Raw genomic sequence first — 27,708 nt, forward strand, 5'->3', positions numbered from 1 at the left:
TGAGGTCAGAGACTGTGTCTATTCATTTCTGTATCTCCATTACCTACAGTGGCTGGCACATAGGTTGTTGAATGATCCTCTGACTCCCCCAGCTCCAGGTTGCTGTTTATCCCAGGCAGGCAGAGGTGGGCACCAGGATAAAGTCCCAAGGCCTGAAAGCCCAAGGAAATGGCTGTGCAGTCTGTCTTGTCTACATGTGGAAAATCTAAATACTTAAGGTGACCCAGAATCATTCTGGGATGCAGAGGACTTCGAATTGGAGAGCAGGAGTGTTGGGTGCATATTAACGAAATCATTTATATGCAAAACTCAAATGACCCCAGGATTCATTACCTTATAGATACAAATGAGGTTATGCTAATAGGCAAATTTCACTAACTCCATAGCTGCCTTCTCATTTGGGTAACTGAAGCCTCATGTGTAAGTTTCCCTTTGCCATCTGGTACCTCAGCAAGTCCCCAGACCCTAAGTGTTTGCCCACACTGTTGCTGCTATTCCATCTCAGCTCCTCAGACTACTTCTTTGTGACTCTCCCACTCTCCTGCTGCTCCAACCCCCCGAGGCTTACCTTCTTTTAATTTTTTTTTTTGGCAGGGGGAGGGAGGTAATTAGGCTATTTATTACTTTATTCATTTTCAGAGGAGGTAGGGGGACTGAACCCGGGACCTTGTGCATACTAAGCATACCCTCTACCACTTGAGCTATACCCTCCCTGCCACCTTCTTTTCCCACAATGGAAATACTCTCCCCTCCTCTGTGGTCTGCTTCTTTGAAGGGGCTCAGAGAAACACTAAACCAAAAGATGTGTGATTCACTTGGACCACTCTGTTTCACATACAGCTCACTCCTCCTCAGGATGCACATTTGCCACCAAAGTAAAGGCATCAGGGAAAAATTTCAGTGCAGTCACCACACTGTGCCTGGAACCACCATTAATCTACCTTCAGACCTTTTGCTGAGTTCTGCTCATAGAACCCAATAGCTTCTTCCTTCGTCATGAATTTTCTCCCAGGTGTCAAGAAGGTTCCCTTTCCCTGCTAGGTTCATCAGGTACTGCCCTTGCTACATCTATTACACTTTATTATACTATATATGTCATAAACTGTTACCACAGGTAGATAGAATGAATTTTGAGAGCTCCAAGGACCACTTCATTTACCCATCTCTCAAAGTGTAACTCAGTTTTTACCTCCGTGAAGTTTCCATCTGCACCAGATATAAATTTCTTCTTCCTCTAACCTTCAAATTCACATTGTCGTTATAAATAATTGTACTTCTGATTAAGGTCTCCTATCTCCTTAATCACCCTCTGCCTATGGAGCCTCTCTTATTGTTGTTTATCATCTCAAATAGAGAGCTCTTTCATGTTAGGGAGCCTGTTGTAAACATTTTTTTTTCTCCTACTGTTTGTGTACAGTAGATGCTCAAGAAGTATTTGATAAATATTAAATGAGTAATTTGTACCCTTCTGCTCCACCCACATCTTACCTCTGGATGCAGTAGGGTTATCTTAAGTGATGACATCTTTATATGGATGAAAAGATGGGTTTTTAGATATCTGTCTATGTTCTTGTCCACAGCCAGTGCAAGGGTGAAGGGTAGGGAACTAGCCTCTTTGGAACTGACCCAAAGGCACTCATTAAATTTTTTTCTCTTGGGAATCTTTGGCTGTGAGACAGAGACCGGCAGTCTCTGAAACTGCTCACAGCAACATACTAGAGACAGTCCAAACTTTTATTGAGATTCCTGGAGCTGCCCTGCTTTCTACCCTTCCAGCTGCTACAAAATTTGTTTAGATTCTCTGAGCTGCCCTCACATTCTTCTAAAAAGTTCTTTCTGCTTAAACCAGCTAGAGATGTTTTCTGTTCTTGGCACCTAGGAGAACCTGACATTAAGGTGGCACATTGCCAACATCACACAGATTATACTCCCCAGATAAAGAAAGGAAAAGCATTACTTGTGTTACCCAAGTATCCCACTTCACTAAATAAACTCAGTTATTCTCTTTCCTCAAAGAAAAGTGTCGCTTTTAGCTGAAGAAGAAAGGGTAAGTTTGGGACCCAGCTAGTGTAACAACAAACAACTACCACCTTCAAGTTATGGAGATAAAAATTATTTCAATACCATACATTTTACATATCATTACACACCATCTTCAGCATCTACACTGAGGCAAACAGATAAATGTAAAATCTGAATAACATTTGCTATATTTAAATACAAAAAGATGCCCTTATTGACTCTTCAGAGGGCAGGTAATAATTTGCATTGATCCAGTTCTTACAGTCTTGTCCAGTCCCCCTTGGAGCCAATGGCTGAGCAATCTATAAATAGGATCTAGTTAAGCCTGCTGTCTCCATTCATCCATCCACACATCCATCCATCCACCTACCCTTCCAACATCCTTCTGTGCATCCTTCTGTGTGAGGCACTGTGCTGGGTAATGGAGATATCAGGATGAGTAAAACATGATTCTCACTCATCAAGAAGCTCACAGAATAGCAGGAGAAACAGTCAAATACAGTGCAATGTGATGACATATAATAGAGGACATATAATGAGCAAAGTGTTATGATAGCCTCTAACTGCCAAGAGGAATGAAAACAAGGATTCTGAGAGAAGATGATGCTTGAGCTGGAACCTGAAGCAAAGTGGGAAACACTCCCAGGTAAACGCAGCTTCAGCTCCTAATCCAAAGGACGGAAAATTTTGCTCCTAGTTTAGTGAGAAGAAAATTAAAATAGAGTGGTAATCTCTCCGATGGCCTCCTATTGATACGGCAAAACTACAGTACAACTCAGAAATCTAGACTGCTTATCGCCGGACTTATAACACCAAAGGACATGGTCCCCATGGGTTTTTAATACTCAAATAAAAAATCTAACTTTAAACATCTGCCTTATTCCATGCAATGATCTTACCAGAAAGTCCTCTAAGAAGGTCCACAGGCTTAAAATTTTGTGAAAGGGAGTTTAAAAGGCCAAATACTTATTTCACAAATGGAATAAAGTCCCTGATTTTATATAACTGAATCTTACATTTACTAATTTTAAAACCAGTTAACACCAAAGAGTTCTTAAGAGGCAAAGGAAAAGAGCTGATTTCTCTGTGTGAAGTTTGTGCCTAAGGGATAAGGGCTGTTCTAAGTCATCAGACTATGTGGGTTTTAATCTAAATTGTTTTTTTCATTTTTTTACTACGTTACGGAGAACATCCTGAGAGATTAAACTACTATCAACGTGGCTTTTTCAAAAAGAGAAGAAAAGGAAAAGGAAGCACTCCAACATGGATGTGCACTAAAACCAATAATTCCTATATAGATTAAGTGCTAAAGTTGAATGCTCTAAACTCCTAACTTAACAACATTTCACATATGAAGACTCCTTGAGACACCTGCAAGAGTGGATGGCTGCCAGTTCATGGAGGAAAAATATTAAGGGTGTGTGAAGAATGAGGAAGAGTTGCTGTTTTATGCACAGTTCCTTTAAAGAGTAAGGACTACTTCCTAAATTCATTAAGAGGTTTTTATCTTTTTTTTGGAAACAGACTATAAAGAAGGGTGTGAAGGCACAAAAAGGGAACTTGAAATCCAATTGCAATAATTAATCATAAAATTGGCCCCTTTCTACGTGGCTTTATAGAAACCTCCTGAGTACCAAGGAGTTTATGCTTTACCAAAGAGAAATCCTATGTCACTGATGGCACAGCTACTGCTTCCTTAGACCTCTCAGGAAATAATCACCAAGTATTTTTCACAAACCCTACAGGGCTTTCTACATTAACATACAGCAACACAGATCAAGTGTAGCATAACTGCAGAATTGCAGTGATGAGTTGTACTAGTTCCAAATAATCGATTTTCTGCTCCAAACAACAGGACAAAGGGCATCATCCCATGAACACACTCAGTTTCACAGTGACGGACATACACATGTGGATGATCTGAGGCACAAGCTGTGATTAGTCCTGAAACTGAAAGGCAGAATTGGGTTCAAAACCCGTATCTCATGATTTCTCATCCTATTCAGCCAAAGCATTGAGCCGCATCATATCTGTATTTAGATACATTTTGGATTTTTCTTGAAAGTTGCTCTTGGTTCGGCATGATAAGGAAAATCAGATATTTGACTTGGTAATAGTATCCAAGGATAGGTACCACACTCAAGAGTAAGCTTCTGACTGCAGGACGTCTGAGAGCCGCTGCCACGGAGAGGACTACAGTCCAATGATGACTACTAGAGTTCAGTTTTCAGAATTTTGGGGATAATCTGCTCATAGCCTTTCCTTCTTGTAACGTTATAGGAGAGCAATTTAGAATATTCAGTCAACAGGTTCTCCCAGTAACAGGTGACATCATCCATCTGCAAGTGATTCATAATAAACTGGCTTCCCCTAGAAACAAGATTAATAAGAAGATTTCAAGCATGGCATTTAATAATACTAGTAGCTTACACCTGAGTGCTTACCTTGTGCCAAGCACTGCTCAGAGTACTTTATGTAAATTAACTCTTTGATCCTCAAAACCAGCTCTACAGCCATCATAACCACACACAAGCACTTGGCAAAGAACACTTTTTTTTCTTCTTGAAAACAAATATGTAAACAGCCTATCCTCAGAAAAAGTACTTTAATTACTTCAAAGATTTCAGTCTAACTCTATAAAGAATGGGCGTGGGACATTTGTAAATGTGTGTTTTCCCCCAGGACAGCTTTAATTCTGATTATCTCTATAATGAGGATGAAATCCAGGTATCACCATGGTAACAACATTCATATGACTCAAGCTCAGACAAAACAGGGGTGATAAAATAAACTGGAAAAGGAAAAATGAATGGAACTTTACCTTTCAGCAATTTCTTGAGCTACATCATCATTTGCTTTTACAAACTGCAACAGCTCCCTAAAACGGAAAGAATTATTAGGCTCTGAAATACAGACCAAGCTCATTAGTACTAAGTTGGAGGGATCATAGATGGATGTCTGTAGTTAACCTCTAGATATGTGGATGGTGGATATTTCTTTCTAAAGACAATCTGTTATAGTTATGGAACATATTAGAGAAAATAGAAAAATATTCAATGATACACATCAAAAATCAATAGTGAAGAAAAACATTTCCCTCATATCTCCTGCTCTGGCCCCAGAAGAGGACACTGGGCTCACATTTCTCGCCTTCTCCTCTTCCTAGCTCCTTCTTCAGGAGAGGAAATTTGCCTCAGGCTTCCCTGAGGTCAATCTTCATGCTCTATCTGAAAGTCCCTTTGACCATATAACACAATCGAATATCCCCCCATCTTTGGACCTTGAGAGATTAGAGCTTTTTCACTGCATACTGTCTGAATGTTACATTTTGAATTGGCTTTAAAGCACTTTTAAAAATTAAATCCCACTCAGACTTACTGGATAACAATGCAATGTTATCTCTGAGAACTAAATGTAAAAAAAAACCCAAAGCTTTCAAAGGAAAAAGTCATTAGGAGTAAATGCCTTAAGTGGCTAGGGCCTTAGAGGCAGATTGAGGGAATCAGAAATTCTGCTTGGGGGAGAGCTGCTTACTGGACATTGGAGAGATCTGTTTTGACTGGGATATAGTGAACCCATGGCTTCAGCTGTGGATAGAAAAATTCCAGCCACTCATCACCAACATGGAAAACAAGTGAACCACACAGAAAGAGGTGTTTGAACCGGAAACTTGCAGCTACACCGCGGAAATTAAACAGATACCTGGAAAAGAAAGAGCAAAATATACTTGATAGTATATGCCTGTGTCATAAATATGCCCTTTTTTTTCTTATTCCTGCTTCCCCTTCTTTCTTTTTATAACGTATCTCCTTTCTTTACGTTTTCAGCTTTCAAGGACACATCAGCATGTCTCTAGAGTTTCCACGAACTCCTTGCTTTTAAGGGTTAGAGTTTGCTCCTAGGAATGCCAGGGTGAGGAGGAAAAGAGGGCTACTTTCTCCAGGCAGAGACAGATCAGGCCAGCAGTTCGGGGCTGGGTAGAGCAGACACCAGGCTCAGATGGAAACAATACCTCACCCTTTGCTACAAGTTTTTCTAGGCCTAAAGTCTCTCTAACACATTATGGCCCCTCAAAGCCTTGTTTTTCCCATAAGGAACCTGTCTGGTCAAAGCATGCCCTGTTCCCTGTTCCCTCTTCCAAAGTCCAGAGAAGACAACCAGGCATACCTATCAACCTTCAAAGAAATGCCCTGTGTAAGAAAGCTGTCTTAGCAAAAAACATTTCCTTTTCAGCACTTCTCATGCATGTACCCTTGTCTCCAACCAGAGTGGCTTCTACGCTGTGGTTCCCACTGTGCAGTGTAATCGGCACTCATCTCTCTGAATCCTCCCACTGCCCTCCTCCTGACCTGGTTTTACCTGTTCATCAAATTCTTAGTCCTGGCATTTAAATATAATATTTTACTTACTTATGCTTTATTCATGCTGTACCTTACACTGTTTTTTATTAACCTAATAAATACTCGTTCTAACTTCAGCTCTTGGCTGGGTGGGGTGTGGAGACAGGGAACCCCATCCCTTTGACAACAAGCATGCACGCTCCATGGAAGCAGGGGCTGTGTTTCACTGTCTCTGCAGTTCCCACACAACTCAGGCTAGAACCCTGTGCACAGCAGGCTATCAGTAAACAACAGCTAAATGAATTAATGTGACTTTCCTAAACCCCAGCTGGGCCCAAGTATTAAAGTTCTCACCCAAAGTGAAGCTATTCCAAAAGCAACAGGGAAAACGGGAGAGTCAGGAATCCTGGAAATCTTACTTGTATTTGCAGTGATCCACAAGATGGACATCCTTAGCAGCTGGCTTTCCCAGGGTATCCTTTCAGTGAAAAGGAAATTAGTACCAGCAGTAGAAATATTTATTGAAGACCACTGTGCAGCAAGCATTGCTAAACATTTCATCAACGTGATCTCATTTACGTCTCATAATAAACAGACTGAGGAGGCATAATTATCCCATTATATATATATTATCCCCTTATATATATAGATGAAGAAGCCAAAGATTTGAGAAGTCAGGAGACTTGTTCAGGGTCGCATGGCCGTAAATAGAAGAGCTTGGGTTCTAACCTGGCTCTGTCTGATTTTACAGTTTAAGCTCCCCCGGAGCCTGGTGGATCCTCCTCTGAACTCAGAGGTCACAGCCTTCAGCACATTTCCCTCCGTGGAAATTATACCACACAGGAGGTTATAAATGTGGCTGGAGGGCTTCCAGGTATAGCCCACACACAAATTTTGTTGAGCTTGCGAAGTATTTAAAAATAAATATTCAAACCACTGCTAGCATTTATATAGGTGGTAGGATATTTCTTTCAAAAATCCAGATTTCCAACTTTTCTTGGGGAAAAAAAAAAAGGAAGATTTGACAAACTGAGTTCCTATTCCATTGGCAGCAATGACTGGACCTTCGGCAGTCTCTCCTGCTGCACTACTGCAACCCTGGGGGCATCTGAGTTTGAGACCCCCATCCATATTCCAGTCACCTTAGCAGACAGTAAAACTTGACGAGGGGAACAAGTCTAGTTTGCTTTTGCTGCCTCCCATAGTAGATGCTGTGCTGAATGGTTACACTTTTCATCTTTCTATTTTTTTTAATGAAGTTTCTTATACCTCATTTGCTGTTTGAATAAAACTATCACATAATAAATATATGCATCTTTACTTAGTATTTCTTAGTTTCAGTTTTTCTGACAATAAGTTAAAACATTTTTCCCATATCACCCTCTTATGGTATACGGACATTTCAGATGAGGACACTGATGACTTCAAGTTCTTTGTATAAGGCAAGAAGTCACAGACTTAAGAGGAGAGAGATGGACTCCAAACCAAAGAAGCAAGTCACTGCTGGTTTCACCTTGGAATCACATGGGGAATTTTAAGCAAATAAAGATGCCTGTACTCCATCCCCAGAGATTCTGACTCATTTGATTCATTTTCATGCTCTCTGGTTAGGTTGTATAGTCAGAGTAGAGAACCACTGGTTTAAACCCAGGATTGGCAAATTTTTAGCCTACAGGCCAAATCAGCCCACTCCTTGTTTTTGTGTGCCACCTGTAAATCAGGATTATTTCTACCTTGCAAGTGGCTGGAAAAAAAATCCAAAGGAGAATATTTTATGACATGGGAAAATTAAATGAAATTCAAATTTCAGTGTCATAAATAAAGTTTTATTGGAACACAGCCACGCTTATTCCTTCACATATTGTCTATGGCTGCTTTCACGCTGCAACAGCAGAGCCAAGTAACCACAGCCCAGACCTTAGGATCCGCAAAACCTAAAATATTTACCATCTGGCCCTTTACATAGAAAATTCGTGACCTCTGGTTTAAGCCTTCATTGTATAAAATACTAGTCATAACATGGGCCAGAAAAGCAATGTGAGTTTGAAAAAGGATAATTTACATATATGCTAATTTTAGCCCATGGACCCTTCTCTGTGTTCAACCCACCACCGAGAGGAAACCTAATCTGAAATTCTACCCAAGTGGCAATGTTCTTTAAATGAGAATGTTCACTGTTATAGTTCTATTCAGATGAATGGTGATTACTTTCATAGATTTCCAGGCTTGGTTTTTGGTGTATTCTGCATCAACAAGTTTGGGATTTTTCCGCGATAGAAGAATGAGAGGATCTCGTTCTGGACTTGTCCTACAAAAGAAACGCATGATGTAAAACTATGTGTCCCACACCATAATACTGTTCCCAATCTCTGAAAGATAAGCAGTACTCGGACCCAATGCAATGACGGCAATGACTGTACACACAGACAGACAACTCACTGGTACTGTAACAGGAGAGGAGGGGATACTAGATCCTACTGCACCTAGGTGGTCCTGGGCTGTTCCCCACTTTACCCTTCAGGGATGGGGAATATTTGGCCCTTCCTTGCTTGCATCTAGTCTTTAAGATTATGTTGTTCTGGTCACTACGGCCATATCCCAGGAAATGATTTAGAAGGTTCATGCAGCCTCTAATCACTGGTACTCATAGCTGTGTGACCAGGTAATCAGCACTCACCAAAATAGCTACATGACCTTTGTTGTGTGTGCTCTGTAAAGTCCAGCAAAATATTTAAATTAAAAAGAAAACAAAAGGGTTCTCAAACACCTGAAAACTATGTGTAGAAAAAGTCCTAGTTATGGTCCCAGTAGCAAATGGTCTTGACATCTGAGGGGTCAGGGACCCTCTGAGAATCTGTTGAGAATTGTGGACCCCCTCTATAGAAAAATGCACATATCCCCATAGAATTTCAAGGAAGTCCTAGAACCTTTAAGGCCACACATAGATTCCCAAGTTAAGAATCTGTGATCTGAAGATCTGAGAATCAAGAAGTTGGTAAGGAACCACAAGCAGTGGTTGTTGGGCTCATCTGCACCCTGAAGTCCACTGCCCAAGTGAAGAGAGGGTGTGACCTCTGACAAGGACGCACTGAGAAAACTGAAAAACTCTTCTCTCTTCAGCCTATTTGGTATTCATCTGTCCAACAGAAATTCCTTGTGCATCTACATGGCAGGAACTGTTCTCGGCACTGGGGAGAGGGAGCTGAACAACACAGACAGGGTCCTTCCACAGCCTTTTCCCTTTCCCTCTTTCTCTCTTTTTCCCTTGCTTCCCTCTCCATTTTCACTGGTTTCAGTCTGTGCTTCCACCACTATTTGGCAGCCACACGATCTGATGAAAAAGGCAGTGATGGTTCCTGCTCTGCTGTTAACTAGCAGTGACTATGGGCAAGATCATAAGCTACTCCTAGGAAACTGTAATCTCTTAGGTGAGGGAATCTCATGGTTCTGTTCAACATTATACAGTCAAAGTCCATCACATTCATGGCACTTTGTAAATATCTGTTGAATGACTGGACAGATGAACTTTATTCCTTTGAATTTCAGTTCAACTAAGAGTGATTTGGGGCAAATAATTTGAGTTCTTCTCTAGTCTAACATCCTGTGATTCTATGTTTATTTCTTAGTTATCTTAGCTTTCTCTTTGAACTAGAGTTCTTCCTGCCCTCAAAATTACTTATAGTTTACATACTAGCTAGAAGGATATCGTTTGTAAAATGTCAGAAAATATAATCACCTTGATCCTCGGAAGTATGCTGTGGAATTTTTCTTTTTCCATGGCCACTGGGCTGCTGACCTAAAAATAGACTTAATTAGTTTCTATGTTTCTTCCTTAACTATATAAGGAGGTTTTTGAACCATTAAGATTAGTTGAGACCTTTACATTTTTAAATAAGTCTGATCTAGGCTACTCAAAAGAAAAAGCTCTAAATAACATTATGTTCCCTTTTGTTATTACTTCATTTCTCTGGAGATGCTAGCTAGCTGTATCTACAAATCTACTGTTCAATTAATAACGTACCAATATTGAAAGACACGTTCCCAAAACTAAATGATATGTTTAGCTCTATTTAATTCAATACAATGAGGACTTCTTCCCCACTTTGAGTGCTATCGATAAAATTAATAGGCAAAGACAACTGCAGAAAATATCAGAAACTGAATTAAAGGCAAGAAAACAGATCATTCCTGACTTCATGTTTTAGATGCATAACATTTGTTTGATTTTGCAAAGCACCCTGGTATTCTCGAAACTTTACTAAGTGCTCCATAAAGACAAAGTCCTTGAAACTCAAGTCTCAGTGCCCATCACCACGACCAGCTTTCCTTGCTGAAACTGCTGAAACTCACAGATGCATCATTCTCAACTCACTTCATAGGAAACTTGCACAGAAGTTTGTGCAGCATCTTCCTCTGAAAAAGGAGGGAGTTGGACTGAACTGGAGGTAATGAGGGACTGGTGAGCATTTGTTCTAATGCAGAGACCCAGGACAGAAACTTTTCAGGTAGAGGTACTTTTCAGATACACTTAGTGGCAGGTGAAACCACTGCTCCATATTTTCCTGGCTTATCTTCTATTCCTTTCTTGCTGGATTATCTTTACCTGATTCTCTAGTCCAGCTATTTCTCACTCTGTCCCATACTCCCTCCCACCAAAATATAAACACTATAGCACCGGGTTTTTTTTGTTTGTTTTATGGTTTTTTATTTGTTTTATTTTTAATGAAAAAGTGATATATGGTTATTATATAAAATTCGAATGGAAAAGCATAAAATAATAGTAAAAAAAATCATCTGGAATCTCCCCACCTATAGACAACCACTTTTAACAGTTTAACACTTCAGTGGGGGAGGGTATAGCTCAAGTGGTAGAGTGCATGATTAGCATGCATGAGGTTCTGGGTTCAATCCCCAGTACCTCTTCTAAGAACAAATAAATAAATCTAATTACCTCCCCCCACCAAAAAATAAAGTATAAAAAATTTAAATAATTTTTAATTTAAATAATTAAAAATTTTAATAATTTAAAAAGGAAAAAAAAGTCAAAACAAAACAGAACAAAACAATTTAATGTTTCAGTGAAGAACTTTCTTCCAACCATCTCTCCACAGGACTGGTTCTCAACTGTGAATTCTGCAGGTGATTTTGCCCCTCTCCCCCAGGGGACATCTGGCCATGTTTGGAGACATTTTTGATTGTCACTACTGGGGGACTGCTACTGGCAGTTAGTGAGCAAAGGCCAGGGATACTGCTAGACATCCAACAGTGCATGGGACAGCCCCCTACTACAAAGAATGACCTACTCCCAAAAGTCAAAAGTATCGAGACTGAGAAACCTAGCTCTGTATAACAGAGATCATACCATGCGTGCTTCTAGGTAACATTCTCGCTGGGACATACTATAGATAATAATAAGAGCCAACACCTATATAGCACTTACTGTGTTCCAGGCACAGTTCTCAGTGCTTTATATACCTACTAACTCATTCTCACAACCTTATATGGTGGGTTTTGTTAGTCCTACTTTACTGCGGAGGCCCTTGAGAGGCTAAGCAATTTGCCTGGAGTCACACAGCCAAGAAGAGCCAGACTTTGAACCCAGAGTCCCTGTTGTTAAGCCCTATACTACCTCTACTTTCCACTCACGCACAGTATTCCATTTTATAGCCAGCTTATAATTCACTTCCTTCCTTATTGGTGGACTTTTAGGTAGTTTTTTACTTTTTGCCTTAAAAAAAAACACTGTAGTGAATATCCTTGTACATACATCTTTGCATACTTACCTAATTAACTTCTCAGGATAAAGTCTAGAAGTAAAATGGCTGGCTCAAATGATATACCCATTTTACATTTTGACATATATTGCCAAACTACTCAACAAAGAAATGCGTCAATTTATACTGACATGTTGAGTATAAATTTCCTTGGTACCTGGGAAAGCTGCACTTAATATACTCAGACTTGAACCAAGAATCATCTCTATTTTTTCCTCTCCCTCATTCTTCCTACCCAACTCCCCAGCCCTCAAAAGACCCATGTTAGGACATTGTCTCCAGGCAAGTACTAACAGCGGCCACCACAGCTTGGTGCTGCCCCCAGCCCTCCTTTATAATCCCACCCCTCCACCAACAGTAGAGTGAATTCTTTAAATCTACAGGGACACTGAAGTCTTCTACAGAGTGAAAAGTAAGTCAATGGGGGACAGACTTCCAAAAGATTATAAAAACAGAAAAATGCAGGTAGACATCAAGGCAGATAATCGAGCAGATAACTAAAGTTTCAAGGTAAGAAATGAAATCACAGGGACAGTGATTCTGCATGGAGGGCTCTAAAAAATCAAACAGCAACTCTGTAATCATGAATAAATTCAACTGAAGAATAAATGGTGAAGGTATCAAAAGAAACACATATTCACATATGATTAGATTTTAAAACATATTCTATCTCCCTTATGAAAACGAATATGTATATGTATATGCAAGACTGAGACACTGTGCTATACACCAGAAATTGACACATTTTAACTGACTGTACTTCAATTTAAAAAAAAATTCTATCTCCCTAAAAATTGCTTATTGATTTACAAGGGTCAAAATAGTAACTACACAGTGGAGAAACTTGATAGAACACCATGGCCAAGTGATCAAAATTAACATCTCTAATGAGAGGCAGATGGACACAAAATCACTTGTGTAGGCAATTCAAGCCAGCAATGAATAAACTGAATTTAACCATGAGGAAATAGACAAAATCATACTGCAGAACATTCTATAAAAAAAGTGGCCTATATCCTTCAAAATGTCAATGTCATGAAGAGAAAGACAGACTGAAGAGCTGTTACAGATTAAAGGAGATTAAAGAGACACGAAGACTAAATGGAACACGTGATGCTGGAATGAATCCTGTACTGGAGGGGGGATGTACCTTATAGGGCATGACTGGGACGATTAAGTGTTGAATTGATATTGTTTCCTGTGTTTGATAATTGCAGTGTGGTTATAAAAGAGAACACTCTTGCTCTTAAGAAATACACACTAAAGTATTAAGGGGTACAGGGTTATAAGATAAACAACATACTCTCAAGTAGTCCAGAAAATAAGAAATTATGCATATATTACATATGCAGCCTAAATGTCCATCAAAGGACATAAGGTAGTAAATTGTTATCCGATGGAATACCATGCAACTGTTTAAAACAATAAGGTCATTTCATATGTACTGACATCGAGAGATTTCTAAGACACTGATAAGTGGGGAAAAGTTACCTAGGTTAAACATATTTATAAATTTTTATAAGTATGCATAGGTTTCCCAAGCAGAAAAAAAGCTGTTTTTGAAGATTTTAAAAACAAAGTAGATATATAGCAGGTGGGAAAAGACCTACAAAAAGAAGGAAGGGTGTGAAAAGGGTATTTGCAAGTACCTTTAAAAAAAAAAAAAGGATTAGAAAACTAAGGCCAAGAATAACTTGGAGAAAAAAGTTAAAAGACATTTTTATTTTTTCTTCTCTCAAAATTGTGAGTATTAACTAACACTGTGACACTGCTGAGCTTACACCGTTTGATCAATAAATTCTAAGTTATTTTTTGGTTATTTCTCTTTTTTTGATCAGGGTCAAAGTGGTGATGGGTAGAATGAGGGAAAGGGGTGTTATCCCACATCTTTCGAAAAAAGTTTGAAACCATTTGTTCCCTTTTTATGGTTACTTCTGTTATTATGTTCAAAATCAAAAGCTACATAAGAAATAGTGGTCTCAATGTCTGGAGAACACAGGTAATGTTAACCAGTAAAGTGGAGAGGATAATGCACTTAGAAGTCTGAACTTTAGGCCTAAATTGGTTCCTGACCTTGACCAAGTAAGTCACTTAATTTCTCTGGGCCTTCACTCCCTCGTCCCTGAAATATAGAGTTGGACAAGAACAATTTCCAATTCTAGCTCTATAAAGTATGAGACCAAATTTTCTTAAAAAAATAATTTCCCAATTATACCTGCTGAATAATAGACTTGCTTCTTTACCCCGTGGGTCCAGCTGCCACTAAGGACCCTGGCCCTAAGTTTCTCCAGAGAGAGGATGTTCTCTTCAGCCCATTTAAATCTCCAGCCACACTTAGTACAGGTGATAGATATGTGTGGAAATAAAGTTGAATTAAATGATTGCTTTCTCTACATGTGAAAGAAGGCCTAGAAAGACTGTGTTTCTAGAAGTGTGCTAACCAGGTACCAATGCTGTTTGAATTGTTAATGAACATGTCGCTAGTTAAGAAATACCTCCAGTTTGATGACCCAGACAATCTGCATTCTGAAATGATGGCAGTATATAGTCAACAGGCCAAGGCAAGTTTCAGTTGTGAATCAGAGAGGATCTGGAATAAACTTGCACTTGAGATGCCTATGTGACACTTAAGCCCAGCCCAGCCACGCCTAAAGGACTTAGCTCTTCATTTAAGTACATGTATAATTCCTCCAAGTAATTTTCTATCTTTGATTTTTTTTCCCCCTAATTATAAAAGTAATTGATTTTTTTCCCCCTAATTATAAAAGTAATTCACTCTTATTTAGAGAATGTTAAAAGTACAGTAAAATTTAAAGAAGAAAAGAAAAGGCTTCTATAATCCCTCCCACAGAAACCCTACTGACACTTTAGGGTAGGAAGGTTCTTTTGCTCTTTCTCTCTATATATGTAAATATTTTTATACACGTACAGCACTGCTTATGCTATAAAGATTTTTTGTCTTTTATTTTTAACTTAACAGTTATTTTAAAGAAAATAATTGTTTATACTGTTTGTTTCAAGACAACTCACAAAAGAAGGATAAATAAAACCTCTCTAAAGGACCTACCTTAACAGATCTTCTCTGAAGAGGTCCCACCGTCCAAGACCAGTAGGATAAATTGGCCAAACAGCAGGTCCTCCTTCCCAAAATGTCCAAGCAGGATACATGATATCATGGTACTCTGATGTCTTCAACAGAAACAGAGAGGTTATTCTAAATCAGTCTTAGAGCAGAGGAAGAAGCAGCAGACTGCACTCATGCCACAGGATCTACATTGCCTACTATTACATTGCCAAAGATACATTTTCTCTAGTCTGCAAAGTCTAGACTCTAGACATTAAAAGGCAAAAATGACCATGGATTAAAATTCATGAGCTCAATGAATCCGAGTATGAAATCACACTAAAGGTCAACTTTCCCAGTTTCCCAAAGTTCTGTTTTTCTAGAGGACATACATTGTTGGAGTTTTTAGTTTAAGGAAATACACCCATTTCTGAATGATCACATAGCTCTCTCATCTTTTAACTGATATTACACTTGGAATGTATACAGTCTTACCAGTTCTGGGTTATTTCCTAAATGGGTCTTTTAAGAGCAAGACTTAGGAAATACAGTGTAATGGTTAAGAGTGTGGGTTCTTGAGAAAGATCATCTGACTCTACCTCTTTCCAACTCAAAGCAAGTTACTTAATCTTTCCATGTCTCCATTTCCTTCTCTTTGTAACAGGAGAAATAATAATGTTGATAATATCTAACAAGCTTGTTTCGACTATTAAACGAGTTAGTATATGTAAAAGCTTAGAACAGTGTCTGACACACAGTAAATACTCAATAAGTGTGAGTATTAACTAACACTGTGACACTGCTGAGCTTACACCGTTTGATCAATAAATTCTAAGTTATTTTTTGGTTATTTCTCTTTTTTTGATCAGGGTCAAAGTGGTGATGGGTAGAATGAGGGAAAGGGGTGTTATCCCACATCTTTCGAAAAAAGTTTGAAACCATTTTGTTCCCTTTTTATGGTTACTTCTGTTAAAATTCTGGCCACTGGCAAACCTCTAAGTCTACCATTTCTTCCACTGGAATTACATATGTAATATACTGTTTGCCTTCTTTCAAATATTTTAAAAATGGTATATGATTCATCAAGTACCTCAGGCATAATAACTGCTCAAAAGAAGATGCACAATTATTATACAGTTGACAGACCAAAATCCCTCCCTCGGAAACTAGGAGTCACTGGTTTAAAAAAAAAGGGGGGGGAAGTAAAGATGAAAGGAAAGTTAGTATACAGAGGGTCATACTTTATTATCCACAGACAAATAGATATCAACAAACACAAAGTCCTTACTGACTTACATGGGAGCCTCTATCTGTTCTTCTGGGAGATTTTCATGACAAACAACGGAACCAAGCACTTTTGAGAAATGAGGTTAACCATGGGAAATGCAACACAAATGTGGCCTCAGCCCACTTGCAACACAGGAAATAAACAAGTCTAGAGAGAAAGTAAACTGTGATAAAGAAAAAGTAGGGATAAAAAGTCCCTCTGCTTTGGAGAAATCAAGTCAGAAATGGAGTTCCTTTTCTCAAAGTCCATAGGGTTTTCCTAAACCCACTCTTCTCCCATAGAATCTTCCATCCACTCTCTTCCAGGCTCCTGTGCCCCCAAATGCTCTCCTGTTTAATCTTTAGGGAATGAAGGCCCATCCCTGCCAATACACCATTTGTGTGAACCTGAGCACCAAGATATTAACTGTCCTGAGTTCTCCAAACCCACAAGTTAGTACTCCTAGTACTCCTATCCGTCCCTAACTAGATGCAAAGATCATCCCCTCACATGCCTTTCTCGGGCATCTCAGGCCTGTCCCCTCAATGCACTGCTTGGGTGCAAATGGTGTGGGGTTATCTAGGACCTTCAGTCTTGCTGTTAGCCACGCTGGAATGCTGGCGTACAGTGGCAGAACAGATAATACCTAACACTATGGCTGATATACACATTGTAGCAGCTCAACAAGTATCTCTGAATGCAGGTGTTCCCTGACTTCAAGCCCATGAGCTTTCCTGGGCCACTGTCTCCCATGCTCTGTACAATCTCTGAACCCCATCTCCAATGTCCTACGGGTTCCTCAGGCCTCTCTCATTCCCTACCCTCCATCCCAGCCCTGTACACGCTTACGCTTTCATACTCATGTTACTTACAGGTCCTCATCCCTGTCTACTCAGTGTTACTGCTCTACTGCTGTGAAATTAACAGGGACACAGACCCACACCTGGACCTGAGGCTTCATTGTCACTACTACCCATCAGATGGCCATAGGACAGTCATCTCCTGCTTATACGCTAGAGGACCACCCTCTGTCCCTCATATGGCTCCTCCTGTACTTACCTTACTGAAGGAGAAGACTGGAATGGCAGGCTCCATCCATTTAGGAACCTGAGGATAATCTCGTACATTGATCACCATCTCCATGTCAGGGAGGCGCCCAATAACTTCCAAAATAAAGTGTTCAACACCACTACACCTGTCAACCAGAAATACCACAACTTCACCAGAGCAGTGCCTGCTCCAGGGCAAGGCAGGGTCCCACTGACCCTCTCAAAGTAAGACAAGCCAGTGTTCAGATCATCAGCCTCCTGCAAAGTCTTCTGAAAGCAAGGTTTCTGAAAGGACTGCTCTACCCTTTCATACTGTGCAAGTAATCTTTCGAGCAAAGCTGCTTCAGCTTACAATACTTAACTAACTTTCCAACAAGATCATCCTTTTTGCTAAGTTATTGCTACTCCTAATACTTCCTCTTCTTTATTCATTTCCAGTTTTTTCTTTATTTCTCCTACATGGAATAGTTTAATTAGTAAGCAAGATACAAATTTTGACAGGAACTAGAAAAGCTAATTTTCTTAATTGTGTCCCTTGGGCTTGCTTCTCACAGAGACATTTCTATTTCCACCATAATTAAGTCTCATAGTTTATGAGGAAAGATAAGAAACCTTTCATTACCTTCAACCTGAATACAGAACACTATCAAAATCAGTTTTGCAAGCCAGAAGGTGTGTTATGTACATAATCACAGATTATAATACAGCTTTCTGACTAACTTCCTGGGAATCCTCAGAGGATTTCTGGAAAGAAAGAGAGGATACACTGACAGCTTAGCTTTCTCACCCCATTCTTTGAGGTCCTGACCAGCATTATACTAGGGGCAATACTCTAATGCTGGACCAAAATTTTCTGGCAGCATGAAAACGGCTGATTTAAAATATTGATTTATATACAGGATGATAATTGCAAAAAATTGCATTGGTTCATAAACATATTAAAAGCTGGTCAACTGTACTACTAATAAAGAAGTGCCAAAGAAGCCAAACTTGTAAAAGCAGAGAATAAAATGGCGGTTACCAGGAGCTGGGAGTCAGCGGGTGGGGATCAGGACAGATGTTGTTTAAGGGTATAAACTTACAATGAGTAGTAAGTGTTAGAGATCTAATGCACAGTGTAGTGAATACAGACAACAGCATGGTATTATAATCATCAAACTTGCTATGAGTCTAGAACTGAATCACTCCTACTACTAAAAAGAGAGGATAATTAATTATGTAACATGATAGAGGTTCTAATTATTGCTACAATGGCAATCATATGAAAATAAATGTATCAAATTAACATGTTGTACATCTTAAATTTACAGATTATATGTCAAATATATTTCAATAAAAATAAAGTATCACCAAGACAAAAGAAAAATTCTAGTGAAGCTGGATGCCAGTTTTCATCTATCAGATTGTCAAAGATGCAAGAGTCTGATGATGACTCTTGTGTTGGTGAGGGTACAAGGCCTAGTCTGAGCATGTGATACAAGGGTGGTGGAAGTGTAAATAGGTACAGCCTCTCTGGAGAACAATTTGTTTCTATTTATCAAGACTTCAGAAACACATTAATTGGCCTATTAATTTTAATTCTAGGAGTTAAGCCTGCATGTATATTTATACGAGTGCTCAAAGGTGTTAAGTACAAGGATGTTCACTGCAGCATAGTTTACATTAGTCAAAAACCAAAGCGCAGTGGTGGGGAATAATTTAAGTGTCCATTGATAGAGGACTGAATAAAGAAATCCATACAATGACTTTTTATGCAACTATTAAAGGGTTCTGTATGTAATCCTATGGAACAATTTCAAAATCTACTGTCACATGGAAAAGAAAAGTTGGTTGCAGAACAGAAGATATAGTGTGTTCTAGCTTGTCGATGAATCTAGGTAACTGTATATGCAGAGACTACTTCTGGCAGGATATACGAGAAACTTGTAGTTGTCTCTTGAGAGGACTCAAGGACTAGTGGTTTGGGGGGTCTAAGGTGGTAGAGAAGCTTCCTTTGCACATGTTTTTGAGTTATCCAAATATTTTACCACGTGTATGGAGCACTCCTTTGATACTAAAAGAAAACAACTAATTGAAAAGTTAAAAAATATATTATTGCAGTATATTTATATATAACAGCTAAAACATGTTATTTTCTTTCACATTCAGCTTTTACAATAGCCTTCTCTCACATATTATATGATTGCATTTATATAAAACTCTAGGAAATAATCGGTTATGAGGGAAAGCATATCAGTGGATGCTTGAGGACGAGGGTGGGAGGAAGGCATGGCAGGGATGAGGGGACAGAGGGACTACAATAAGGCACAAAATAACTTTGGGTAGTGACAGATGTGTTCATTTTCTTGGTGTATATATATACATTAAAACTTGTCAAATTGTACACTATAAATATGTGCAGTTTGTGTCAACCATACCTCACTACGGCAATTATTTTTAAAAAATACCATTATTCTCCATCTTTGAAAGATGTGTCTCCAGTGTTAATTAGACAGTGTTCCAGTTTCTCAGCAAAATCTCTCAGCTTATCCTTGAAATGTTGAGTTTGTATTTTATTTTGTTCAGAACTGAAATTTTTTAAATGGAAGGACTGGGGATTGAACCCAAGATCTTGAGCATGCTAAGCATGCACTCTACCACCAAGCTATTCCCCCCTGCCACCTTGAAACTGAATTTTTTAAATGTCATAGAGATTTCTCAAACTTGGTAAAAGTATCTAGACCTAGAAAGATACTATTTTTTGCCAGATGGGAATCTGAGGTATTACACAACTGTGTCCATTTCATTAAGGACACTGGTTCTGAATATTTCATTTTATTTCTTTTTTGTCCAACTCTGTTTTCCTTAGTTGTTTATGTAGTTGGCATAGGGAACTTTCAATGCATAAGAATTGCAGAGTATTTTATCGTCAATGAAAGGTCCTATGTTCTCTTAAGGACATTTCTAAAGAGCTTATGATTTTGACCAAAATGCTCTGAGGTCTGGAGTAAGAGCTGTGTGTCTTCTGGAAACTTTGAGAGTACTATTTAATTTGATCTGGAGATGGTCAGCTAACTATTAAACACTGGGTAAGCTTTCAAAGTCCAGTAATATCCACATTCATATTTTCTTTCTCATTTGTAGAAATCAGAAATTCTTTCATGCTCACAACTTGTACTTAAAGTCTCTATTATTGTCCCAAGTAACGAAACAAATGTTTGCTTAAAATACCTCAATGGTTTTCCCCACTACCACCTTATTTGACCCCTAAAACTTGATAACCAAAATTGTGATCACCTCAGAGTAGCGGAATGTTAAGTGATCTTTTTGGTTGTTGTTTTTACGTATTTTTGACAATGAAAATATATTCATTTGTAATAAAGTTGTTATTAAGAACAAACAATATAAATCCTTTTGTCCAAATGGAGGCATGCTTTTTGCAATACTGCTCATTTATTTTACTTTTAATGACATAATATTGTTTAGAGAAAAGATCTTAGTAAGGGAAAACCTGGCCTCTACATTTTGTACTTTGTGATTTTGTAAAGATTTGAGTTTTTTTTAAAAAGACTCCTAAAAGGAAAGTTTATCATTTGTTGTATATAATGCTGCCTAAGGCCAGCTTCCAGGCTCAGTCCGTGACCCTCTCTGCTCCCCGCAGCCCTCAGCCCACTGATAGGCGACCCCAGCTCTCACATCTAAAGCCCTGGTTGGTGTAGCCTCGTAATCTGCAGCCCCAGTTACTTCTCTTGCCTTTCCGCCACCTTTCTTTGAATGCTTGGTATGGAGAACAATAGTTGGCCCTCTGACAGACAGTCAGTCAATGCTTCTCGTCCTGCTTCAGCCCAGCTCACTCATGCTAGGTCTCATCAGCCTGTGTCCTGCAGCTACTCTATTTGGGAAAGGAGGAGAAGGGGCAGATCCAAAGCCAGTACAACCAGTGCTGTGCCCAAGCCTTACAAAGAGAGAGGAGACAGGCTTTGATAGAGGAGAAAGGAGGACATGAGTTGGCAAGAGAAATTCTCAGGCAAGAAGAAGAGCTTGTCACTATTTTGTAGTCCTGAAATGTGATGGAGGATTCACCTGTCTGTCCCTTTAATTGGATTCTCTACAGGAAGAGTATCACGTAAGCCCATACGTAATAAGGTCAGAAGATTCATGTACCTTATAGCTCTTACCTTGAGGGGAACATGCAGTCATTTTCTCGGTATAATCTGTTCTTAATGATCTGATAGTGGGTCCCTAGTTTCCGGCTGACTACCTCCGCCATCATCTTCCTGGAGATACCTCCTCGGAAAGGAGTCAGATCCTCTTCCATGACACTGGAAAGAATGGGAATTGTCAAGGAAAGCAGGCCAAGAAAGTGTTACCATTCCACCTACTCCCTATCTGTGGGTTTAGGTTTAGTATTAGAGGACAGAGTAAGCTAAGGGAAAGAATAGTGGGCAGGAATGAGCAACTTTTTCCCTGGAAGTAACACAGGTGATCTAAAATATCAACAACAACAAAGTCACAAAAAGGGAAAAGCAAGTCAATTTCCCTTCTTCCTCCTTCCATCTGGATTGCCCCTCCCTTCCCTGATGCATATTCTTCCTTTATTACTCAGACTACACCCATGTCCTCCCAGTCACAGCAGTCCCACTGGCCCCCTTTCTCTAAATCCCACAGAAGGTATGGTTCATGCCTGACACTGTGTGATTCCATGTTCTGGACCCTACCACCCCACATACTCTGGCAGCATGTATGACTGACAGCAGTAACCAGAAATTACACTGTTTCACATCCCTTTTAAAGTTCAGTACACAGCAAGTTTTCGGTAAGTATCATACGCATCAGGTGAAGTTTTTGAGGAGTCACAGGATAACATAATGAAGAGTTAAAGGACCCTGTTACTTAGCTGATGAGGAATCTGACACCCAGAGAAGTTAAGTGGCTTGGATCTGGGACTAGAACCCAGGGCTGACTTCAGAGTACTCTTCCTAGCATACCACATTCCAGTCCTAATTTGCATATTTTACCCCAAAAGGTAAAGACCCCGTTCTTGTCATACCCAAAAATAAATTTACAGTCCGAAATGGTGCATTGTGTAGTGAAAGATTTTAAAAGATTTATTTAAAAAAGGAAAAGTACACGTCCAAGAATAGGAGGCAGGCTGATCCAAGGGAGGAAAAGCAGCAGTTTTTGTCTCCCCTTTCTCTTATATCCCCGCTTAGAGGTGGTCTCGAGTGATTGACGGCTCCTCCCTGGAACGGTTAGTCATGTTTGGCCCCTCTGCACATGACCTTACCCATGGTGAATACAGAAAAACCCATACGGGGGGGCCTAAACTGCAATGTTAATTATAAAACAATGAACATTGGGTCATGTCCAGTTTAGTCCTTTATGCCACTGCACTGTCATGGCTGTCGGGTTTTAACCGGCTGTTTTTTTGCTGGCACTCACTTAGAAGAAGTAAAGTCCCTTTATGCTGGAGGTGGGCATAATGCCATTTTCCAGACCATCCTCCCTTTCCTCCACCTGTCTGCCTGGTGCCTCCACTTACCTAACTACCTAACACATACATTAAAGATAACCAACAGGAAACTTCTGATTCGATTCATCTAAATTCATTCCTTCAACAACATTTATTGAGTACTGACTGACAGCCAGCACCAAGGATACAACAGTGAATAAGACATAGGCCTGGACCTCAAGAAGCATTCTGTCCCGTGGGGAAATCAGACAAGTACATACACTAACATGTAATCCTGAGACCATCTGGCCTCTCCTATTCCAGGGCATTTTAATCCTCTACAAGTAAGGAAACCACCTCAGGGACCCTGTTTGCTCTCAAAACATGTTTGGCTCTCTGACCACTGCAACCAAGGTCTCTCAGGGATCTTAGGGGATTTCCTCCTGACCAGATTTAAATTCTTAAAGACATATCAAAGAAAAGAACTCACCCATGGTAGCAGCTGCAGTTTTGACTTGAACATGGTTCATAATTCTCCAAAGCCCTGTTAATTTGGTCAATATATACTTTCCATTTTGAACCTTCAAAAAGTGAAGTAAATGAAGGTTAACAAAATATCCCCGAGCACTCTTATTTGCTAGCAGCAGGCAGGCAGAACCAACAGAAGGCAAAACTTTTAGACAGCCACTTCCCAACCCACCGGTGGAAACAAGCCGCCAGAAAGGATTCATTCTATAGCTCCCCAGCATTCATGTCAAGTCTGCTCCTCTACTCAGGCTGCCAGGTATCCAAGAAATGGGAAAATTTCCAAGCTTAATGCCTGGAACTCAGAAGGTTATGGATAAACTGGTGAGTGACACGGATTCTCATCTTTTGCTAATCAAACTGAGTCCCATAAAGAGGATAGATTAAAACCCCTAGACATTAACCCTTCTTTCACTTCTTGCAATGGACTAAGGCAACCCCACCCCCGCCACACACACACACACACACACACACACACACTCACACACGACACACGAATTATCCGCTAGTGTGTTAGGGAGGTGCGGGGTAGCAGAGCTTGGGCCATACCTGCTATGAGTGAACAGGGGCATCCCCTCCCCTCCCCACTATCACTCTGAATTCGGAGGATGGGTTACTATCCAGGGTCCTGGGCAGGAGAAGCAGCGCCAGAAACCCAGACATTGTCTCCGCTCCGAGGCGCCCCCGTGTCCCCTGCCCAACACTGAGCCACAGCGGCCACTGCCCGAGCCAGCCGCCAGCCGCACCGGGGAGCAAGGGGGGCGGGAGCGCGCCTCGGGACCCGGCCAGACACCGAGCCCCAGCGGCGGGCTCGGCCCTGCCCGGAGCCCACCTGACTCCTTCTGACGGCCCGGCACAGGGGGCAGGAGTAGCACCAGCAGCCACAACCCAAGCTGAGAGCGCTCCCACCGCTGCATCGCCAGCCGACCCACTGCGGAGTCCCGCTGCGGCGCGGACGGAAGCGCAGCCCCGCACAAAGATGGCCGTGGAGCCGCACCACGTGGGCAGAGGGCCGTCCCGCGCGCCGCCGGGCCTCCGGGTCTCCCTGGGAAGGCGGCGCCGGGAAGCTGGGCACCCACCGCGCAGTAAACCAACGCCAAAGGCGGGGCGGACAGGCCGCAGCTGTCCTGCGCGTTTGATTAGGGCTGAGCCATATAATTAGCTGCTTCATGTCCAAGTGTGGTGAAGGGTTCAAAATGCATCTCCCTCTCTCCCTCACCGCCTCAGATTCCAGGAGAGGATGAATAAATGGTATCCCCTAGCAAAATATGTCTAATATGGCACTTCCTTACATGCTATAACGTCTTGAAAACTTATTCTCTGCAGCCAAAAAACTGAAGGTCAGAGAAACTAGGTTTCTTGCCCACAGCTTCAGAATCTCAAACTACTTCTTAATAGCATAGATTTGTGGAGCACCTTAACGTGTACAGCACTGTTAGACCCTAAAGGGTTGCAAATAGTATAGGGTACATCTCGTCGTAAGGGGAATTTGTAGCAGTTGGAGTGGATTAGACATTGGAAAAAATCAGTGGGTGATGTTATACTGTGCAGTATAGGTATATATATATATATAGCTATATATAGGTATCTACAGGAAAGTGTAGGTCTATCACTATATGTGATCATACAAGAATCTATCTATTGTCTAAAATATGCATGATGACACCCTACGCTCTCTGAAATACATGGAATTACAAGATGAGATCTGTGCCCTGGAATTTAGAACTAGTGGGAAGAAAAATACGCTTCCCCAGAGATAATTTACAACTTAAGGCAACACTGAATTGCTACTGGTTTCAGTGGAGGCAAAGATCAACATGAACCGCAGAAAGGGATAGGATAGGTGTATTCCAGGCTGAAGAAAAGGAGATGTTGCAGTGAAGGAATATGGCGCTAGAGATACTGAAAAAGAGGGAAGCCATAATCTGCAGGTGGGAGTAGACTCTAGGTTGATAGTAGTAGAGGATTTAGGATGCATGTTGAGAAATGATGGAAGATAAAATAATGTTGATTAGTTATGAATGGGGTATGCAATTCATTTTGGGTAAGTAGGAAAGAGGAGAAAATGGATCCCTAACAATATCTTACAAGACTTCTTAAGGAATCCAAATGAAAACTAGAGTCAGTTTCTTCTACTTCCAGGAAGGTGTGCAATACTTCAAAATGAATAGTTCATCAAAGGCACATAATTAAGGCAGTGTACTCCATAGATGAACACCACAATAACCCTCACTTTCAAAGTTAGTTTAAAATGAATATACTGGAGAACAATTATAAAAACTTTAATGAAAGAGTTCATTTTCCGTAATTACAGTTTTCTGTGATCTGAAGAAAATGGAATCACCTTGTGTTAAAATGTCTTTGAAATGAAAATAAACGAAATGTAAAAATCAGTATTTTCTGCAGCTTTACAATGCTTATCTTTGCAGTAAGAGATTGGGAGGTAAGTGAGCCCTCTACACAGAAGGAATAAGTTGAACATGAATCCAAATAGTACTTGTTTCATTTCCCTAACAGGTAAGGTGTTTTATTGCAGTGGTTCTCAATGTGAATGAGTGCCAGAATTCTCCTGGAGCTTAAAAAAACCACAGATTTCTAGGTCCTATGCCAGCCACTAATTTAAAATGCAAACACTATAGTTTAAAAGACCCTCTATGTTCAAGCTCCTGCTTGTGTCTTCAAATTCATTTCATGCTCACCTTGATCTAGCTGTGCAGCTTTTCATTATGTTTCTTACACATGCTAAGCTCTAATCCACCTTAGAATCTCTGAATATGTTTTGCTTTCTATCTGGATTGTATATCTCTCCCCTCTTGGCACCTCTGTTTTCTTACCAACATTCAGGTTTCTGCTGAGATGTCATTTCCTCAGATTCCTTTCAAAATAGCACCCTTATTTTCTACCTTCCCCCTTATTTGTCTCCTTCATAATACTTATAATCTATGATTATTTGATTGATATTAAATAAATGTTTCTCTCATTAGAATAAAAGCTCCAGGAGGGCAGGGACATATCTATCTTATTCACCAACACAGTGCCTGGTACACAGTAGACACCAAATACATAATTGCTGAATGAAAGATGAATGTTGGTGAGCCAAAAGAAAAGCTGCAGAGTTTCAGTATAGCAAGCTAGGAAGTAGTTAACAGAGTAAACATGAAAATAAATGTACCATAAGCCTACAAGTGAATACAATGAAAATATGTAATGATTTATGTTGCATGAATGAAAGTTCTGTGGTACATTAGGACAGTAAGAATACTTCGGGCTATTACTAACTTTAGTGGTTATGACATTGGTCATTCTGGCTCTAAATTCTGGTTCTGTCATTTATTAAGTGGGTTCTATTGGCTGGGTTTCAACAAGTTATTTAATTTCTCTTACCTTCAGTTTTCTCTGTGAAACAGGAATAATATCAAAATGTTATGAGATTTAAATGAAATTATATAAAGCTACTAGTCTAGTGTCTGGCACCAAAACAAAACAAAAAACCCCAACCAAATCAAAACAACAAAAATCCCTCTCAATAAAGATTAATCATATACTGAATACAAAGGGCATTCTCTTAATGTGCTTAAAATCCCCAGAGTGAGAGATCTCACACAAGTGCTCCTTTTGACACGCTTACTCTTCCTCTAACACCTATTGACAGTTTTTGAATTCACTATGATGTTGCCCACCTTTTTTCTTCTTACCTTTTTTCTGCCACTTCTTTACTAGAAAGCCATTCTCCCACGAACTGCCTATTCATTCTTGCAGTCTTGAATAACCCCAAGCTCTCTGTGAAGATTTTCTTGATATTGACACCACAACCATCCCATAGAGTTTATCACCCTGTCTTGCATGCTATCTCCGGACCTTGGGCATACTTCTAACGTTGCATTTACTGTAATAAATTGTAATTACTGCGTTTTCCTGGTGTCTTGTCTCTTCCACTAGACTGTGAGCTCTTTGAGGTATTCAGTTTCCTTAACTCCAGCATCTAGTCCTTTTCTTAACATACAATAAGCGCACGATTGATTGCTGAAGCACGAATTCGCGTCTTGGGTTCCTGAGCAGTGACTTGATCTTAGCTGACGTCTCTCAACCTCCCCCATCTGTATATGGGGGCGACAACTCGAACACGAGTGTCACATGGAGTCCAAGAGATATCAGGAAGGACTCCTAGCATGGGGACCGCACATCGTACGGTTGGCGACTGATGCCCAAGAAGGAAATACGTTGGCCAGGGTTGGC

At 40.2% G+C, this 27,708-nt stretch overlaps 1 protein-coding gene across 4 annotated transcripts; it reads right to left on the reverse strand.

Annotated features, from left to right (window-relative positions):
• Positions 1–3,619: 3,619 nt before the first annotated feature.
• Positions 3,620–27,699, reverse strand: POGLUT1 (protein O-glucosyltransferase 1). Of its 4 annotated transcripts, none has more exons than XM_072964525.1 (11): positions 27,168–27,696; positions 23,438–23,528; positions 21,674–21,817; positions 17,527–17,662; positions 15,204–15,325; positions 10,099–10,158; positions 8,571–8,670; positions 6,782–6,840; positions 5,557–5,724; positions 4,844–4,900; positions 3,620–4,392 (listed from the first exon to the last, which is right to left on the reverse strand). In XM_072964525.1, the coding sequence occupies exons 3-11, from the start codon at positions 21,811–21,813 to the stop codon at positions 4,236–4,238; spliced, it is 999 nt and encodes a 332-aa protein (XP_072820626.1). In that variant the 5' UTR covers positions 21,814–21,817; positions 23,438–23,528; positions 27,168–27,696; the 3' UTR covers positions 3,620–4,235. The 4 variants fall into 4 exon arrangements, with proteins under 4 accessions (XP_072820626.1, XP_072820635.1, XP_072820614.1 ...); XM_072964534.1 differs by lacking the exon at positions 27,168–27,696 and adding an exon at positions 24,470–24,546; XM_072964513.1 differs by lacking the exon at positions 27,168–27,696 and adding an exon at positions 24,305–24,463.
• Between the last annotated feature and the right edge of the window lie 9 nt (positions 27,700–27,708).

The sequence above is a fragment of the Vicugna pacos genome, chromosome 1 (assembly GCF_048564905.1).
Source record: "Vicugna pacos chromosome 1, VicPac4, whole genome shotgun sequence".
In the NCBI taxonomy this organism is placed as follows: domain Eukaryota; kingdom Metazoa; phylum Chordata; class Mammalia; order Artiodactyla; family Camelidae; genus Vicugna; species Vicugna pacos.

Bases quoted from the DNA above. Each gene is read 5' to 3' on its own strand.
- POGLUT1 (XM_072964513.1), bottom strand. From the start codon at position 24,389: ATGCAGCGGTGGGAGCGCTCTCAGCTTGGGTTGTGGCTGCTGGTGCTA. The intron at 5,725-6,781 runs GTAAGATTTCCA...TTTCTTTTCCAG, and splicing joins GTGGATCACTGCAAATACAA to GTATCTGTTTAATTTCCGCG. The intron at 4,393-4,843 runs GTAAAGTTCCAT...TCTTGTTTCTAG, and splicing joins GCTCAAGAAATTGCTGAAAG to GGGAAGCCAGTTTATTATGA.